The 18,013-nt window shown below is 37.4% G+C and overlaps 1 protein-coding gene across 7 annotated transcripts in view; it reads right to left on the reverse strand.

Moving 5' to 3' along the window:
* LOC131940790 (synaptosomal-associated protein 25) overlaps window positions 1–17,267 on the reverse strand; it is a 71,928-nt gene extending 54,661 nt beyond the window's left edge. For 2 of the 7 annotated variants that reach the window (XM_059299608.1, XM_059299609.1), the window contains exons 1-2: window positions 17,163–17,267; window positions 15,148–15,323 (exon numbers count right to left, since the gene is read on the reverse strand). In XM_059299608.1, coding sequence (XP_059155591.1) covers window positions 15,148–15,225 — 78 coding nt within the window. In that variant the 5' untranslated portion in view covers window positions 15,226–15,323; window positions 17,163–17,267. Of the gene's footprint in view, window positions 1–7,727; window positions 8,124–10,441; window positions 10,767–10,838; window positions 11,096–15,147; window positions 15,324–17,162 lie in introns of those variants that run through there. The other 5 variants (XM_059299605.1, XM_059299603.1, XM_059299607.1 and 2 more) reach the window with 5 other exon arrangements.
* Between the last annotated feature and the right edge of the window lie 746 nt (window positions 17,268–18,013).

Consider the following 18,013-nt stretch of genomic DNA (forward strand, 5'->3'; position numbering starts at 1 on the left):
GTATTCCACACCCACGTTTGAGAACCACTATCCCTTTAACTCCATTCCAAAACCCCCAGTACTGGGTATTCGATATTAAAACACCGATGCGAGAAACTCAAGTAAAGAACAATATCGATTATCAAGACCAGAGCCCAAGCATAGCAACCGGCGAGTTACACTGACATGAGTGGGAAATCATGGATGTATCGACGCTCGACGATTATTTATTCAAAAATGCGATCCAGGGGAAGAATAGCCGACAGTATCGAGCACCATTAGAGTGTAGACCAGGCAAGTATCGCCAAAAAAAAAAAACTGGAACAAATATAAACGTATCGAAGCAATCGATGGAGTTTGTAAGGCTACTCCGCACAGTTCATTATACTTGACCGAAAATAAACAAACGGCCTGACAATAAAATGGATGACGGCAGACGCAAGTCATTAATTAAGTTTAAGGAAAATGATCCAGCTGTAGAGAGCTGGAATTTATTCTTGCCACTACTTTTATTTCCCAATGTTGAAATCCTCGGGCGGCGGGGAATTCGAGACTTCAAGTTTAACTTGCTGACGTACGAGATGTTCATTTTGATAAACTAGGCAGAGCTAGAACTCTGAAATAACACTGGGGGAGGGGAGAGGAAAGAATTTTTTTTTAAAAAGAAAGACTTAAAAATATTTTTTGTTAAAATAAAAACGGTATCACTAATCTCTGTGTGTAAAAGTGGGGATACAGTCAAGAGAAACGATGCGGTGTCTAGTGTGTGGGGAGAAAATTGTACGAAAACTGGGCTAAGGGAATGATTAGCATGTGTGTATGGGGGGGGGGGGGGGGGGGTGAACGCAATAATAAAACTTAATGTCCTTGTGTGCACTTAAAATGTTATGCCTCTTTCTTTTTCAAACGCCAAGCAACCATTAAAATAAAATGCTTTGATAATTTTTTTTTTCTGAAATTTGAACTCTAAACGGGAAATAGGAGACTTGATATCGATGGTAGTAGTCTACAATGTTTAACACGTCAAGTATTTGTGTACTGATCTAGAAAAGATCATCTGAATCAAGACTACCCAAGAACCTATACCCACTACTCATGAAGTGATCAATGTAAACGACGCAAATAAAAGCTGTAATACACCAAACCATCTAGTTCGCCAGTGCAGGTCATACCCTTTCATCCCCGCCCGCGCCACCAGTTGGTCTGTAGCTGATGTCAAATCTACATCATATGTTATGTATTTAAATTACTTCAGTTACTGCTGTAACGGTGCCAATATTCGGGTACCTAGTGGCCATAATATCTTGGCAATAAAATGTTGGTATTATAAAACGACGCTCCCTCTTGGTTCAACATCTTGGTTCTATCCATAAAACCAGCCGTCGTCCCACCCCCTACCCCTACACACTCGACTCCCATACTCAACATCCTTAATCCCAATATTTTGTGTACTCCCCCCCCCCCCTTCTCAAGAGTTGATCCTTAACACTCCCGTCACTGTAGCAAAGTTTACAGGCAAACATACGCAAACAGTGGCAGTCACAAGGGGGCGGTGTCTGTAGGACTGTAGGGTTTAGCCCCGAACGGTCGTTAGTCATGATGTATTGTTGGGTAATTGGTCGAGACAAGACGCCACTGGCACCCCGACAGTAATTGGGACTGAATATGAAACAGACAGAAGGGGCCGAATGCAGACTGTTATCTCAAGGTGCTAATCGACTTACTCGCAGGCCAGCTAAGACGAGACTTTACGCCGAGTTAGGTCGAATTTCACCCATCACCCCACCCCCAACAGCTAGTCCCATTTAGCCACTTGACCGGAATATGGTCATAAGACATGAGCCAGTCATACTCGTGGTCAAAGACATGAGCCAGTCATTGTAAGACATGAGCCAGTCATACACACAAGACATGAACCAGCCATACTCGTGGTCAAAGACAGTAGCCTTATGATGATGTACAGATGGAGGAATATTCATCTTGGAACAAGATGACCTCACATAACACGGCTCAAAGAGTAACCACCATATTAGAGAACAAACTAGTTTTAGTCAAGTGTCCATGAACAGCTTTTCAGTTTTAGCCAACTCAATGTGCTGTATCTTCTCCAACAATAACCACAGTACTATCCGTTTAGTTGTTAGAAATATTCATAGTTTAAGTCAAGTCAACAGGCCCCACTTCTAAGGTCAACATTCTTAAGACAAGATGAAGAACCACTTCCAGTCAAAATGATCAACTTCTAAAGACAGCATGACCCACTATCAGCCGAAATGACCCAGTTCCAGTTACCATGACCTACTTCTTAAGACAACAGGCTCTTAAGCCTACAAGCCACACTGCTACTAAATCCGCCGATATAAACCCATGTGACTTTGACACTTATGTTGGGCAGATAAGAGAAATCAACTGAGGTGAATGAACTGACGATTTCATCACGAGATCAATCAGACGATGCTCTATTACCAACTAACGTTTCGTTAAACATGAGTTATCTTTTTTTAAAGACATTATGTAAGACATACGTATAATTCAATTATCATTCGATCAATTAAACACGATTTGTCTTTTTAAAAAAAGACATTAGGTAGGACATACGAATAATTCAATTAAGCTTGATTAATTAAACACGATTTGTCAAAACGCAATAGTTAATTTGATACGCTAATATCCAGGGTTCGTACTGCTTTTTGAAAATAAAATTCCAGACTTTTTCCAGACATTTTCCAGACTTTTTTGGAAAAATTCCAGACTTTAGACAGATAATGTGTTAGCGAATAATTTTTTAAAATAATGCACTATTTGTACTGTCTTTATAATTACTTATACTAAATTGACATTTATTTTAGGCAATTGAGCTATATTCATATTGAACTTTCTCTAGCCAAATTGACAGAAAATCATTTTTTCTAAGTTTGCCTATTTCACCCTACCTAAAATTTTAACAATTAAAATAATTGATTAAAATGATGCAACTATATAGTTTCCAATGTAATCTGTTAATGATCTAATTGCTTATGTTTTCAATTAAACTATCATTAAAATGGTATTGGATAGTGAGAATTAATTACTCTAAAGAATAATAATGTAATGTATTAATTTAGGTCTGCTCTTGTTAAGTAGCCTAATATAGGCTACTTGTAAAAAAATGTGGAGCAAAAAAAAAAAAACCACATCATTCACTGTTTGTGCTTATAGTAATAGCTGAGAAACGGGTTTGCAATAAAAAAAAATTGCCGGTATCCTTCCCCCCCCCCCCCCCCACAGACACACACACAACACGGTGAATGGGTCACTGTGAGGTCATAGTAGTCTAGACTTCAGTATGCCTGTTTAATACGTCATAACATGAACTGTGCTGTGACTTATACCCCTCTCCCACCCTCCTTACCAAGCAGTACCAACTACGCACTTGGGGTCACGGTGAGTTCACACAAGTGACCGATGTTACAAGGAGGGGCGGGGTAGTCTAACTTTAATCGTCAGCATTTGCAAAGATTTCAAAAACAGTTTAATGGAAGGTGGATTAAAATTAAAGGGGTCATCCATTTATGACGTCCACATGGAGGGGGGAAGGGGTCGGAAGAGTTTGTGATTACATTCTAAAACAAACATAAAACGTGTATCTTGCGAGTAGAAAGTAAAATTAAGACGACTGTGCTGGTGTTTTAAAAACCATCACAGCGTGTAAACAAAACACGGTATTTATATCTGCCCTAACGTTATTGTAAGAGCGTGTCGTCACACTTTATAAAACCCTCCTCCCGACTTTCCGGAGTGTGACGTCATTTATGGACGACTCCTAAATAAAAAATAGTACCTCTTTGGTAAGCTGAAGCAAACAGAAATACAGCTATGAACCAAAGGAGGCCTTGCGACTTATTCATCTTATAAATGCTAATATTAATCTAAAGTAAGTGAACGCGTGTGGACAGAGGGCGGGGGGGGGGGGGGGAGTGGGGAAAGGGGGAGGGAGGGGGTCTAAAATCCGAAAAATTGTTGTAAGTCATAAATGGATGACGCCTTACAGACTGATAAATTATATCTAAACTACCACTCACACATCTCCCCCATAATTTTTGTTATGACTGCCTGCAAGCAAACTCAAACGATGAAAAAATAGCGGGTAAAATCGAGAGCCTAACAATTCTGAGGGCGACATTCTTTCATTAAATGACAATTTTAAGTACTTGTAACACATTTACACGGGGTCAGTCGCGCCACAAAATATCTCTTCCCTCCCTTCCCCTCTTCTCCCAATGACGTAGTAACTGAGCAATCTTTTTTTTTTCTGCGAACCAGCGAAAAAACGCCACAACACAGTGTAAACCCGCGCGATAGCGCGGGGGAAAAAATTGGAGTAAATTCACTTAAAAATAGCAATTTTTGATATGGAAAATATGGACTACGAAGTTTTGTTTCTAAAACTAGATTCCAGACTTTTTCCAGACTTTTAAAAAATACAGCCCAAAAACTAGCGATTTTCCAGACTTTTTTAAGTCTTAAATTCACTTTTCTAAATTCAAGACTTTTTCCAGACTTTCCAGACTGCGTACGAACCCTGAATATCTTTCTGCTGTTTTAAACTAAATTACAGCATTTTGAAAATTAATAATGTAACTGCGCCTTTCTCTCTAAGATTCCTTGATCTATTTCTGACTCTTCTTCTTTTTCTTCGTTCTTAATTATTAGTGTTGAAGGGGATCGAGATTTATATGCCAGTGGGTTTGAACTCGAGACTTTGTTCGAATTTATCAACCATGAACTTTTTGCCGACTCGATCATCCAACACAATTAAGCGTTACGTGTCAACTGGTTATGCGACATTGAGGCCATTGACTCCGATTTCAGCCTGCTTTTCTTTTTGGATTTGCTTCCATAGGCTTTGTCTAACCAAGAACAAACTACAAGGCAGCAGTTGTTTAATTTTTGGAGTCCCCAGCTAACGAGCCTCATCTGCCCGAGGGTTCGAACTCGAGACTTTTCGGTTTAGCAACCATGAGCTTTACCGACTCGACCACGCCGACCCCTATCTATTTCTGACAATGATAAGGATTTTTATTTTCTAACTTGTAAAGTTTATCAAGCTGCAATTATAGAACAGTGTCGTGTTGTAACAAGCGGTTAATCCCCCTTACAAAGTAGTAACTTTTCTACTCGCTCTACATAAAAAAAAAACATCACCCCAGCACCGAAATGAGTCTGAAGCGAAATGTCTTATTGAAGACAACCCCGACAGATCACTTTTGACCTATGACATCACTATCATCAGCAGGTACCCGGACAAAAATAAACCGATGACAGTAGAGCCGATACCAACTGAGCGCCTGTTATGAATAAATGATAGTTTAATGAGGTCTAATCAATACCACTTGAAACATGACTTCTCTTGCATCCGGCAAGAATGCGATCAATGAAGCAGCACTTGTCATCCTAAAAACATTTCAATCAATGACAAATTTCTAAGACAAAACAGAATACGTGGAACATAAAGACAACTGATGGGATGTTTTTTAACTAATACAGCTGAATGATGGTTGCTTTTTCTTGTTTTCAGAAAACTATGCATACAAGATTGTGTATTAGTCTGAAGTCTTAAATCAACCAGAAGATAAAGCTCTTGTTAAGAGAAACAAAAACGAAACAGAATATTTCTCATGTCTAGTAAAAAAACAAATACAAATGACTGGATATATATATATATATATATATATATATATATATATATATATATAAATATATATATATATATATATATATATATATATATATATATATATATATATATATGGGTGTGTGTGCGTGTGTGTGTGTACGGTGCATAGAAGAACTATGGTTTTTGTTGGATACGTTTACCCATAGTTCTTCTAAAACACCCTTTAGATGTGTGCTGAGTGCGACATTTCTAATTTAGCTAACGTAGACCGTGCGACATTCTCACAAGCAAGTGTCAAAGGTCTTGATATATTGGTAACTTGTCATAGCCAGACTTTAAAAACTTGATAGGCGGTAACGGGGAGGGAGAGGGAGTGTGAAAAAAAAATGTATCTCGTCTATATTTGGGACAGTACAGATCGGGGAAAAGAACCACAAAGTCTGGTCAATGAAAACAAAATGGGAAAGTGGCTGGGCGGGAGAGGGGTGGGGGCAACATGAGAAGAAAACGCCACCGATATTTATATTACTTTTGCCCCGAAAAGGGGAAATAACGCCACCCTGCACAACATATAAGCTTTATAGTCGGGGATGTGAGCTCAATCTAGGGCCTTGTTTCCCTTCAGCTGTATCACGTGGGGCTTTTTTATGGACCAATCGTAAAGATGAAAACTCCGGATGTTGAGCTAAGAAATCAAATCAAATACAATGAAAGAGCCGTTACGATGACAACTTCCGGTTTTTTTATTCAACATGAAAAAATTGATTTTTTTTTTTAAAGAAATCACATTAAGAAATTGCTGGGTGGGTTATTTTTTTAAAATGGACCTTGTATCAAGCCTCCCGATATGACGTCACGACTTTATCACAATTTTTGCTGTAAGGATGAACTTACTGAACTTAGAGTTTACATATGTGCTTAAAAAAGAGTGGTAAAACTATCTGGAAATAGAGCTAGACATCCCCGCATTAACCTTGTATGACCTGTTGGCCCAGATACTAAGCTTAGATAAAAAAATATGACAACCTACCAATACTTTTCATTTCCGTTACAAATGTAGTCCCGACAGCTACCAATATTGTATTGAGAGAGCGAGGAGAGAGAGAGAGAAAGAGAGCTAAATTTGATATAGGTCCCATATGCGTTTTAGTTTTTAGCTCTAATTAAAAATACAAGGCAATACAACAGCGAGTTTAGTTTTGTCCCAAACTATCGGGCACCGCCATATCTCCTAAAACGGACCAGTGAAAATAAAACCTAACCTATTTGTGCTGAATTATATCAAAACTTTTTTTTTACAGTAACACCCCCCTTCCTGGACAGACCCCCTCCATTACCATACTTATTCCCGCATTCCGCCGACATGAAATATCATCAGCCGCAATAACCTTGTCTCTCTACGGTCGCAGCGCAAATAGAAAGAGACCGATTTCTAGCTCTATGGTTTCCAGCCACTAGGGAGTCTCAAGTTCTACACAGCCCAATAGCCAAGGTCAACAACAAGGGCTTTAAGGGATGATGACGAGAACTTCTTGTTTTAGGTTCAAACGGGGGGAGGGGGTGTTTTTTGTTTAAATAAACTAAACTTGAAACAAAAAAGTTTTTGTATAATACAGACCAAAGTGTTTAAGATATTGGAAGATAAAATATACTAAGAAATGGTAACCCTAAATAGAGTTTAGGAGAACCACTAACAATTGCTTCAAGAAACGCTGACCGTGTATAGGAAACTCGTGTTGCCAAAATACCAGTCTAAATGAGATTTTTTTTAAAGCAAGAAATATTCAGATCCCAAAGTTAAAAAAAAAGAGAGCGAGAAAAATCTTAGTTTAACTATTCATCAGCCTGGCTATGTTGTCTGTAAACTAGTTACGCAAATTCTCCCAATACATTTTAAGTAGATCTAGTAGTTATGTGCCATCTTACGTCGTAGTGTTTTTGTCCTACATAGCGACACATAATTTGCCTTTTCTTAAAGTATACCACAGTTTTTAGACAAGGCACACCATTGGGACTTTTGAATATCTATTTTTTTAGGGCACTGAATGGGTAAAAGCACATGAAAGAATGACAAATAACATGTAATATTTACTTCATTTGTGTTGTCTTCTATTTGTTTCCTCAGCAAGGCATCCTCCCCGAGTTCTTCCTCCTCCTCCTCCCCTCCATGTAACGCTTCCCCGTTGGCATTCATAGTTCGTCCTCCTCGATTAGTATATTAACCAGAACACCAAATTCAAGTTGTTTGAGAAAACTGTTGTCTGTTTTCACGAGAGTTCAATAGGTATGTTTTTTTTTTCTGGTAGCGTCAAGCAAAATATCTCAAAGCTAAACAGTAGCTATAACACTGTGTGTCAACATGCTACAGCATCACCACACCGCCACACGCGTGCTGACATCACCTGGATTTGGTAGCGCCAATACGACACAAGTTCTTGTTTTTATCACACCACAATCTAAATAAAATGTCCTCCATTTATATGCATAGCTGACATCCATTTGAAAAATAAGAATGGATTGAACAAACTTGTTGACTAAATAACTTAGAACACTCTATTTTAATAGTTCTAACTGCTACTCAAAACACGGGATAGCACTGTAACGCGTGATAGCTAGGAGCACGGTGTTTAATGAATAGCTTTTTTTTTTTAAAGGACCTTATCTCTGCTAGCAATCTGAAACCGCGCAATCTCTCTCAAAAACAATTCTCTTTTTATTCCTACTCATTAACGCTTCTAGATTACCAAATGACTGAAATAAGGCTTGTTGTTTTTTTATCATTGGTCTGTTATTCTCTCTAATTTACTCCGCTATTTTCGTTTCAAATCGTCCACTAGATCGCTCTAGACCTACATGCATTTCTTCGGTTTATCACGTCCATGACGTTGGGTTGTATAGCTATTTAGCTCTTAAGGGAAGGAGATCCTGTATACGAAGAGCGGAGGTACAGAGAGGACATTAGATTTTATAGAGATGCTTAAGTCGCTCTCATTTTTCTTTCATACACTGAATGTTTAAAAGACTATCGTTATAATCAGTGGCGTAGCGAGGTCGGGTGTCGCCCGATGCGGCACTTAATGGATGGTGTCACCCTCCAGAGGCGTAACGACCCTTCCCGGGGACAAATTTTCGATTTGCACCCCCCCCCCTCAAGTTTTCGATTTGCACCCCCCCCCCTCAACCTTTCGATTTGCACCCCCCTCAAGTTTTTCTCTATATATTTTGCTATTTTTTGCCTTGGTGTCACCCCCCTCTAAATGGTGTCACCCGGTGCGGTCCGCACACCCCGCCCCCCCCCCCTCGCTACGCCTCTGGTTATAATTAAACTTACGTCAATTTATGTTAAGAAATACAACTGAATGACTAATAATATTGGCTCTAATTTATTTACCCAAATGACTCATCATAGCAACTACAAAAAACGTACTCAAAAAGACAGTATGAATGTCAATGATATCTGATTCTTGCTTAAGAATAATAAGAGGTGACAAAAAATGAGATTAGGCACCAAATATTTTTAGACGGCACCCGGCTTTGAGAAAATCTGCGAATCATAAAGTGAGCTGCTAACAGTGTAAACGACTAGCGGAAGCTGCTCACCAAGGTGGTCTGTGACAACAACCACACAGTAACCACAAGGTGAAATCAATACGGTGGGAGAAAATAACCAAAGACGCGGGATTAATGGTATGTTGTTTTTTTTTTAAAACACATCGACTGCCCCGTCCATTTTAAGGTAAATTAACGTTGGTTACCATCTCTGGCCGACTAACTGCGTCATTTCTATTCACGGGGGGGGAGGGGGGAGAACAATAGCGTGGTTTAATGAATCATTGAAAACCGTGCTTAGCATAATGGCGTTTAGCATAAAGCCTACCAACGGTTGTGTTTTTGGATAAAACCTACCAACCAGTGTCTTGAACTAGACTAAAACCTAACGTGTCTAACGTAGATAAAACCTACCACCTAACGTGTTCTACTAAACTAAGTCCCTAACCAGCCATGTTTAACCACAGACTTTGATAGTTATCGTGGCGAGTAATCCTTAACTAAGTCTGACGGATACCTAACCATACAGCACACGTCCTGCCAACACTACGCTCATTAATTATTGACAGAGAATGGAATTGAATAAGAGCCTGTTTCAGACAGTCGCACTCCTGGCCTTTCGGAAGACCCAGCATGTAAGAGACCCCCCCCTCCCCCTTTCAAGATAGGCCGATAAACGTCCCACCATACAACGATACTACCATCCGCGCCCCATTTTAAAAAACAAATCGATTCGAAGCTCATTTTATTTTTATTTTTTTTCTATTATCCAAGCACATTTCACTCATTGAATTCCGTGAATGCTTAGCCATAATAGAGTGTCATTTAGTTACACATTGCCAACACAAAATAGAATGGAACATCCGTTTAATGTACACAAAAACGAAAGCACTTTTCCCTTAGATTGTATTAGAATGGAACAAACATTCAAGTAAACAATGCCGGGCGTGTTTGCCAAGTTAATGGTTTTTGAGCCTTGTGCTCTTATCGCGTGTATCCCAACAAACACAAAATGGAATAATTGCAAGTAACTAGCACGAATACTTCACAGTGACCTTGATACAGTTAGCTCTAAATTATGACATCCACATACAAAAAAAAGGAAGATACTCAAAAAAAGCAAACACCCCCGTCCTAGAAAAAAGGACGTAATTCCAGATATTATTTACTGAAAACGCGTCATATCCAGATTCCGCAGAAAGAATTCCAGCTCACGATATTATTCACTGCTAGAGTCACAACCGGAAATGTACCAACCTGCCAACCATCAGAAAACTAGGGACACACGCACAAAATATTTATTTGGTTAAAAAATGTCGCTGAATATTTCATGCTTGTCCTTGTGGCTTGCCTTGAGTATCTATCATAAACCATGAACGAGACCCGTCGGCCAATGCATTGTTGTCTGATTGAGAAAAATCAATACGTGACGCTTGTATATGTTACAATTGATTCCACGAGCGGTGCCAATGAAATCATTCTGCTCACATACGACGTGGGCGATCCCGGGCACCATGGTCGACGCCAGCTCACCAACAGCGGCCCATGCTGAGCCGAGCAGTTGTCTACGGGAGTGGGACAGAACTGAAAATGATAGCGGTAAGCTACAAAGGAAGCGGCGACAAGCGCTGCGCGTGGCTCATGTGGTCATTACCCGAGTCCGTCTCGTCCCCAGATCTCGACGTTACAACCACGTATCTCCGTGCTCCATACAACACCTAGACTACTCTGGTTGGTAACGATACACACAGCGAAGTGTGGGCTACAGAATAAGTATATAAGTGATGTAGCTGATATTCCACTGGTATGTACGTGCTGCAGTTGTTCTACTGAATAAGTATATAAATACGGTAGTCAGCACTCCACGGAACAAATATTTCGTCCTGTGGTGTCAGCCTACGCTCGCTGTGTCAGTGCCAGCAGTCATGTCTGCCACATGTTTACGTCCTGGAATCAACTCTTGACGGTGAGTTTCTTGGTACGTTTGCGCGCTCAAGTTTCACACATGGTGGGACGACGCGCGACGAGCAGAGCGCGGGCATTGTTAGCGGTGGATGTAATGAGGCGCCAAGCAAGTCAGGTACCCAGGACTCCTTGCATGCGGCTTCATAAGGGCGGTGTTGGGGATGGACAAGAAACAAAATGCAATTAGGGAGTTCAGTAGAATTATGAGCAGCAAGTTTCATATAACATAGCCGTAGCTCTACAATTCTGCTCGTGTTGTGATAGAAATACACGTGATGTGATTACAGTGTCTCAAAGACAGTGAGATTAATTTGCTTTCAAGATTTTTTTTTTTTGGCTTTTTCCTTTTAAAAAAAAATGTTACCGAGACTGAAAAGGCGCAACAAGGAATTCCATATAATCTGATGGGTAAGCTAAATTATTTTTTTGGTTTTTTCTTCTTTGAAGATTAATTATTTAACATATTTTAATTATATTGGTTTGTTTTACCGCATGCTGTATACTTTTAACTTAATTCATAATGCTTTGAGATTTTAAAAATAATTTCATTGCATATTTTCAACTAGATGCTTTAAGTTATGTGAGCATCAGGACGCATGTTGAGAAAAGTGGCTACAAAAAAGGGAAGATCAAAATTAAATAATTACACTTTACACGACTGCACACATTGGCCGTGTTAAATAAAGTGTTCGGTCTGGGTTATTTCCCTTTACCTACGAGACAGGATTGCGTCCATGCCATGATGATTAACTACAATCGCCCAATCACAGGGATGCCGCAAGCTTTGTCAGACAGATAAAAGGGAAATCAGTGGCCATCCTAGTTAATGTAGTTACTGGAGCTTGTTGTAACATTTAACCAGTGGAGCTTGCCAACAATAAATAAAGGACTGCAGTTGGTTATAAACTGCGGATATAGGTGAGGGGTGTGGGTGGAAAAGTGACCATTGACAAATTAGTTCACGTCACAACTCACAAGAAATTTCCTCGTCAAAAATTGAGTATTTTAGGCGTTTCTGGTGGACTGTCCTTATATAAGTAAAGTTTCAAGGACCCCCCCCCCCCCCACGGGTCATAAATGGAATATGTGGTATATCCCTCAAAAGCCCTTAAACAACTCCACCAAAGTATTAATTATTCTCCCACTGAAATATCCGCCATAAAGTATACTGAACACTACAGCTGTGTAATCTCTGTAACGAATCTTATTAAATATTGAACGGCAACACACGACATACAAATATGTCCAAGTAAAAAAAAAAAACACATCTCCATTAGATAAAGAAATCGTGTACGCAAAAACTTGCAGGCACCGTTTGACAAAGTGGGGTGAGGCCAACGTCTGGATTCCAATTTGTTTCATTTCTTTGCACTCGGGTTCGCTAATATAACATATTCAAAATAAGATGTCGAATTTCCTAACTAGACAGAATAAAATGCTTCTTTCCTGATTAGACATAATAAGATTCTGTATTGCTTAGCTAGACATAGATCTTCTGAACAACGCGTTCCGACATGCTCTTTTAGAGTTCTAATTACTACCCGAGTTATAGTAGTTCTACAGAGCCGTTGCAGTATCTAGTCGCTACAGTTAAACGACCAATACATGACGCTGTAACGTGCTGTCAATCAAGTTTATTAACTAATTTCCAATTAGTGTCACTGGACGGATTTGATGTCAAATTTTAAGTGGAAATGTGAATATTTGCTCAGATTTGTTCTGTTATCCAACAGGTAATTTCCCTCCATCTTTTCCCTCATGAGACGAACGCCAAACAATGGTCAAACATCATGCGTAGTGCTCATCATAAACCTCTAACTAGGCGGCTAGTTGTGCAGGTAAGCCTTTGACGTTGCTCGTCTTTTGATAACATCGGTGTCATGTCAAAACAACAAGGCTCTGTCTTATTTTTCCCCAAGCGAATCTTATCTTTGATAAAATATATTTTCAAGGGATATTAAAGTACATAAAAGACTTCTACTAAAACGTTTTCTTCTAAAAGGAAGGTACAATAACATGATATAAGAATTCCACAAATCGGCCCTTCTCGTGTTAACTACACAACAACCCCTCGATGGCTTATAATATGTCGGCGAGTCGACCAAGTCCTAGGAGATTTGTTACGACTATGTGAACTACGGGCTGGCCAGTGCTAATCAATGTATCACATCAGGACTTAAAATAGTGGGAGAAAAAAAATGGATATCTAACGTTGCATCGAAGCCTTAGCAAGTCTACAGTGGATATAAACTTAATTATCGTCTTCTGCTCAGAGATTTAAAAAAAAAAAAAAAAACACTAATATATTTTGATAATATTCTCTGGCAAATTTTCTCGGGGTTTTTAAAAGAAAACAAGCTCCCCTACCCTCCCCCACACAACCCGTTTCTTATCTCTTTGATTTTCTATTACTGGTTCTAATTAATTCCCTTGAAATAGAGACGTTACAAGCTGGCTATGAGAAGGTATAAAACGGGAATGCAGGGGAAGACCATCATAATCTAGGGAGTTGTGCGCTGTCTTTGTGAAATTCCTGAGTATCGATCCTCTAGGATCTATAAACTGTATATCTATGAGTCATACATCTCTTGCGTTCTACCACGACAAAAACACAATTTAACACATATGGTGTTGTCGGGTCTCACTATCTGATAGATTAGTGATCGTGGTCTATCTTACTAATCTGAGCCACACCAAATCATTGTCATTATCTTCAACTAAATCTTAAGGGAGTTGAGTGTACATAGTACTACGTGTTAAAGAACAGATTCAATTCAGTTGTATTATGCAAATGGTAATTTAATTTTCATCATCCGAGGTCCCTATATTGAGTATGAGAATACAAGACAGATAACAAAACATACGACTTTACATTTAAATCCACTTTATGTCGTGTATATAAACTTAGATAAACATCTGGGTAAAATAGTTAAACAAGATGACACATAACAAAACTGTTTTTTTTTACATATAATAAAACTGTTTTTTTATCTAAAAATAATGTGCATCTTACAACAGATGTGAAAAGTGAAAGAAATAGTGTTAGCTCTAATTCAACAGGCAATTGTTTTTCTATATACTAACCACTATACCTCAGTTAATATTTTTATTACAAAAATACTCTTGACTTGGTATTTTTTGTAGGTAATTCAAGTTAAAGTAAGGTGCCCATTGAGACTTAATTTTACACTGGGCAGATAAAGAAGAATTTATTCCACCCCCCCTCCCCGCCAACATTTGCTTGGGATTATGTTGTGTTGTAAACACCATTGTTAGAACATGTCAAATTTGTCAAATATTCTTTAGACCTAGACTCAAGGACCGTCTATAGTCTATGCCCTTGAATTGAAGTTGTGACTTATGGGTTAGCAGTTATGTGCCCTGCCTCTTGACCATGTTTTTCTCTAATACTAGCTAGCCCCTTTTTAATTTACTTTGTAAGGCAGATAGACATTTTTATTGTTACTAGAAAACAAACCAATAGGATGCCAAGATTTAAGCAAGGGACACAACAAGGTAAATGCAACATACTTGTATGACAAACAGTAACTGCTCCAAACATTTCAGGCTGATCAACAGTTACAGTTTTTTTAATAATTCAGAAATATTGAAAACATGATTAAAATGGACTTTAAGTTTGTTTTTTAGTAAATAATTCAGAAATATAGAAAAATAATTAAAATGGACTTAAGGTTTGTTTTTTAGGGATATAAAATGTGTACATTAAAAAGCATGTTTAGAGTTAAGCTATTCATTTATATGCAGATACCTTGGTATCCAATTAATTTAAAGATAAAATGTATTTAAATGTAATATTAAACCCGAAATAATGTCAGGAAGACAGTGATTTTCACAGAAAAAGATTCCACTAGAAACTTGGTATATTATTAAATAGTTTAATTTTTTCATCTGACTTGCAACACTGCAGGATGTTGGTGTATTTTTAAACATTTTTTTAAAATATAAATTAACTTTACCTATTTATTTGTATAACTTACCTCATCAGTGATCAGATTAGCTTGCATCTGAAGCTCTTGTAATTCAGTTCGCATTTCAGTGTCTCCTTTCCCCTCCATTGTTTTGGTTTTTAAATAGTGAATGTACAAAAAGCAAAGTTAAGAGCTGTATCACAAGAGATTGCAGTCAAAATTATATTTCCCTTTCTTGCGATTGCCTGTAAAGAAAAACATTGTTGACTTATTTTAACACGTACATGAAATACATCAATATTGCATAAGTAATTTCCTGCAAAAGATTCAACAAGAAAATAAGATGCAAATTATACAAGGACAGATACAACCACGGGTTTTTTTTTACTGAAAAATTAATAGTGGGGCCTATATATGAGTTGGCTTAATAAATAATCAATAACAATTAATTAATTAATTATATTTTCTTTATAATAGGCAATTTGAAGTAATATAACTCTTAAATTTAGCTGGATGGTCTAAAAATATTTATGCTGTGTTTAGGCTTAGGAGTTTCTGCAAATTATATACAGCTTGGAATATAAAGTATTAAAATGTGCTGGTGCTTAGTCCTACATATTGTTTAGGAATAGAGATTTATTTAGATGAAATTAAATGTTTAAAACAATTATTGATAACTGACTTGATATGTCTACTTATTATGTGAAACAAATTTAAGGTCGATTGCTTACTAAAAATACTTTGATCTTTTACATGGGTGGTATTCTCAAATGAATAGTAAGTTAACAAAGTCAACTAATACACAATAATGTTACTCTTCTGAGAGAAAACTGGTGAAAGTGATATGCTTTTACTTCTGACCTCTGAGAGTTAATTTAAACATTAAAACTATAGGCCTATATGAAGCTTTAAAATATTAGTAGGCTGGTGGGAAGGCATGGTCTTTATGTCCATAAGCCTTCAATGGTCTACAGACAATAGTTTATAGGCCATGATCTATAATCTATTGATAAAGTTTACAGTAAAATGGTAATAAATAGATGTATAGTCTTTAGATCCATGTGTAGCAGGTCTATCTAAGTAAATTAGTTGGCCTTTTTCTAAAAATTATAAATCAAAGTATAGGTCTAATAGCTTTCTTTATGATATTGCTATCAAGCTAATTTAGACTAGCCTAAAGCTAATCATAATTTAATTAGGCTATAATTAGGCCTATTTAGTATTTAGCCTAGTTAGAAAATATGTTTAGCCTAATTAACTAATTACTTATTAGTATGCTAATTATTTGGCCTATATTATTTTCTAAATGACTACTCGGAAAAAGATTTTTCTCCCCAACGTCTCCACTTATTCGGCAAAAAAGATAGTTTTGCACATGCGCAGGTCCTATGGCTAGGGTTAGGATTTGGGATAGGATTAGGGATACGGTTAGGGTTGGGGTTAGGGCTAGGGTTCTGCCATTGTAAACACACACATGCGCAGTACCATCGACAACATCGCCGTAGTTTCTCTCCATTATTGCACATGCATATCTTTTTCTGGCTAGCATCGGCCTATTATTTTTGCTAGATTTGTTATAATAAAAACATGTCTAATTATTTTTTTAATTAAGTCTAATTCTAAGAAACTGAGAGACCAGGTTCAGGTTTAACTTTTCTATTAATTTAAAATTCAATTGTTGGAATAAAGGAATATGCAAGTGTATTTTTAGTGTAAAGTCAAAGTTAGTAAAAAAAAAAAAAGAGTAGGGCCTATCTTTATCTTCAACTCATAGATCGAGTCTGTTATGTCTTGGTTACCCTTTAATTAATTTATAAAACATGGTGTGGTGACTCATCTGCACTCATTCATAAAAATGAATTGAACTTATTAATTTTTCTTACATTGATTCATCACATTCAGTGATTCCTCATTCAGTGATTCACACATTCACTTCACTCACATGCATCGCTTGGAGTTATTTTATTGAATATCATTTAATAATATTTTAAATAGCTTGCATGAAACACGTAGGTATAGATACGATTTATATTTTATTATGATATATTCGAATATTTTATAACAAGATAGCTCAAAAAACCTACTTTTATGATATAAAGGAATTTATTAAATAAGCACACTAATCATTTGATAGTGGTGTTGACAATAATTTGGCCCGTCCCACAAATATGGCGTACAGTATAGTGACGTCAGGCTAAACAATTACCAACCTGGGGAAGCAACTCTGAAAATAACTTCTTATAACTGTTTCACTAGCTGAAGCTGCTATCTCTTTAGTTTTAAACAAGTTTACCGACGTGTTAAAAGATAGGCTACATTATTTTTAGTCGAAATTAAACAGAAATTAAACAGAATTTCCTCTTAAAAATATTTTGCTCCCGAATCTATCTATTTTACTAGTCCATTTAATTTATTTTCAATTTTAATTCTTTCTAAATATTTTTAAGCTGTTATATTAGAATATCTAGAGTAGAGTATAAAAAATATAGAGTATAAAAAATATTAGACCTATAATTAATATTATCTAGATTTTCAAAGGAGTCATTAATTTTTGGGGACCACGCGCATTTTGTACGGGGTAGGGGTGGGGGGTCCAAAAAGTCAACTTTTGTGGACTTCTGTGGGCTGGGAAGGTGGAAGACGAGTTTCGGATATATAAACGTTTAACATCTAAAATTTTAGATCTAAATGCTGAAAAAAAAAGCTTTTCAAAAATACACAATGTGACGATTCTATATCTAAACATAAACAGCAGTCCTCGTGGAGTCGTGGGTTGTTGTTTTTTTTTTTTTTCATGTGAATTTAGCAGGTAATTAGATCAGTGTTTCTTCCAGACTTTTTTCTCCGGGGGGGCACTTGAAATCTTCGGGGGGGCGGTAAACTTTCTTCGGGGGGGCGGACACTGTTAAAAGTATATATTTTCTATATAAATTAT

The sequence above is a fragment of the Physella acuta genome, unplaced genomic scaffold, assembly GCF_028476545.2.
Source record: "Physella acuta isolate Inbredline_101_S28 unplaced genomic scaffold, ASM2847654v3 ptg000331l, whole genome shotgun sequence".
Lineage (NCBI taxonomy): Eukaryota > Metazoa > Mollusca > Gastropoda > Physidae > Physella > Physella acuta.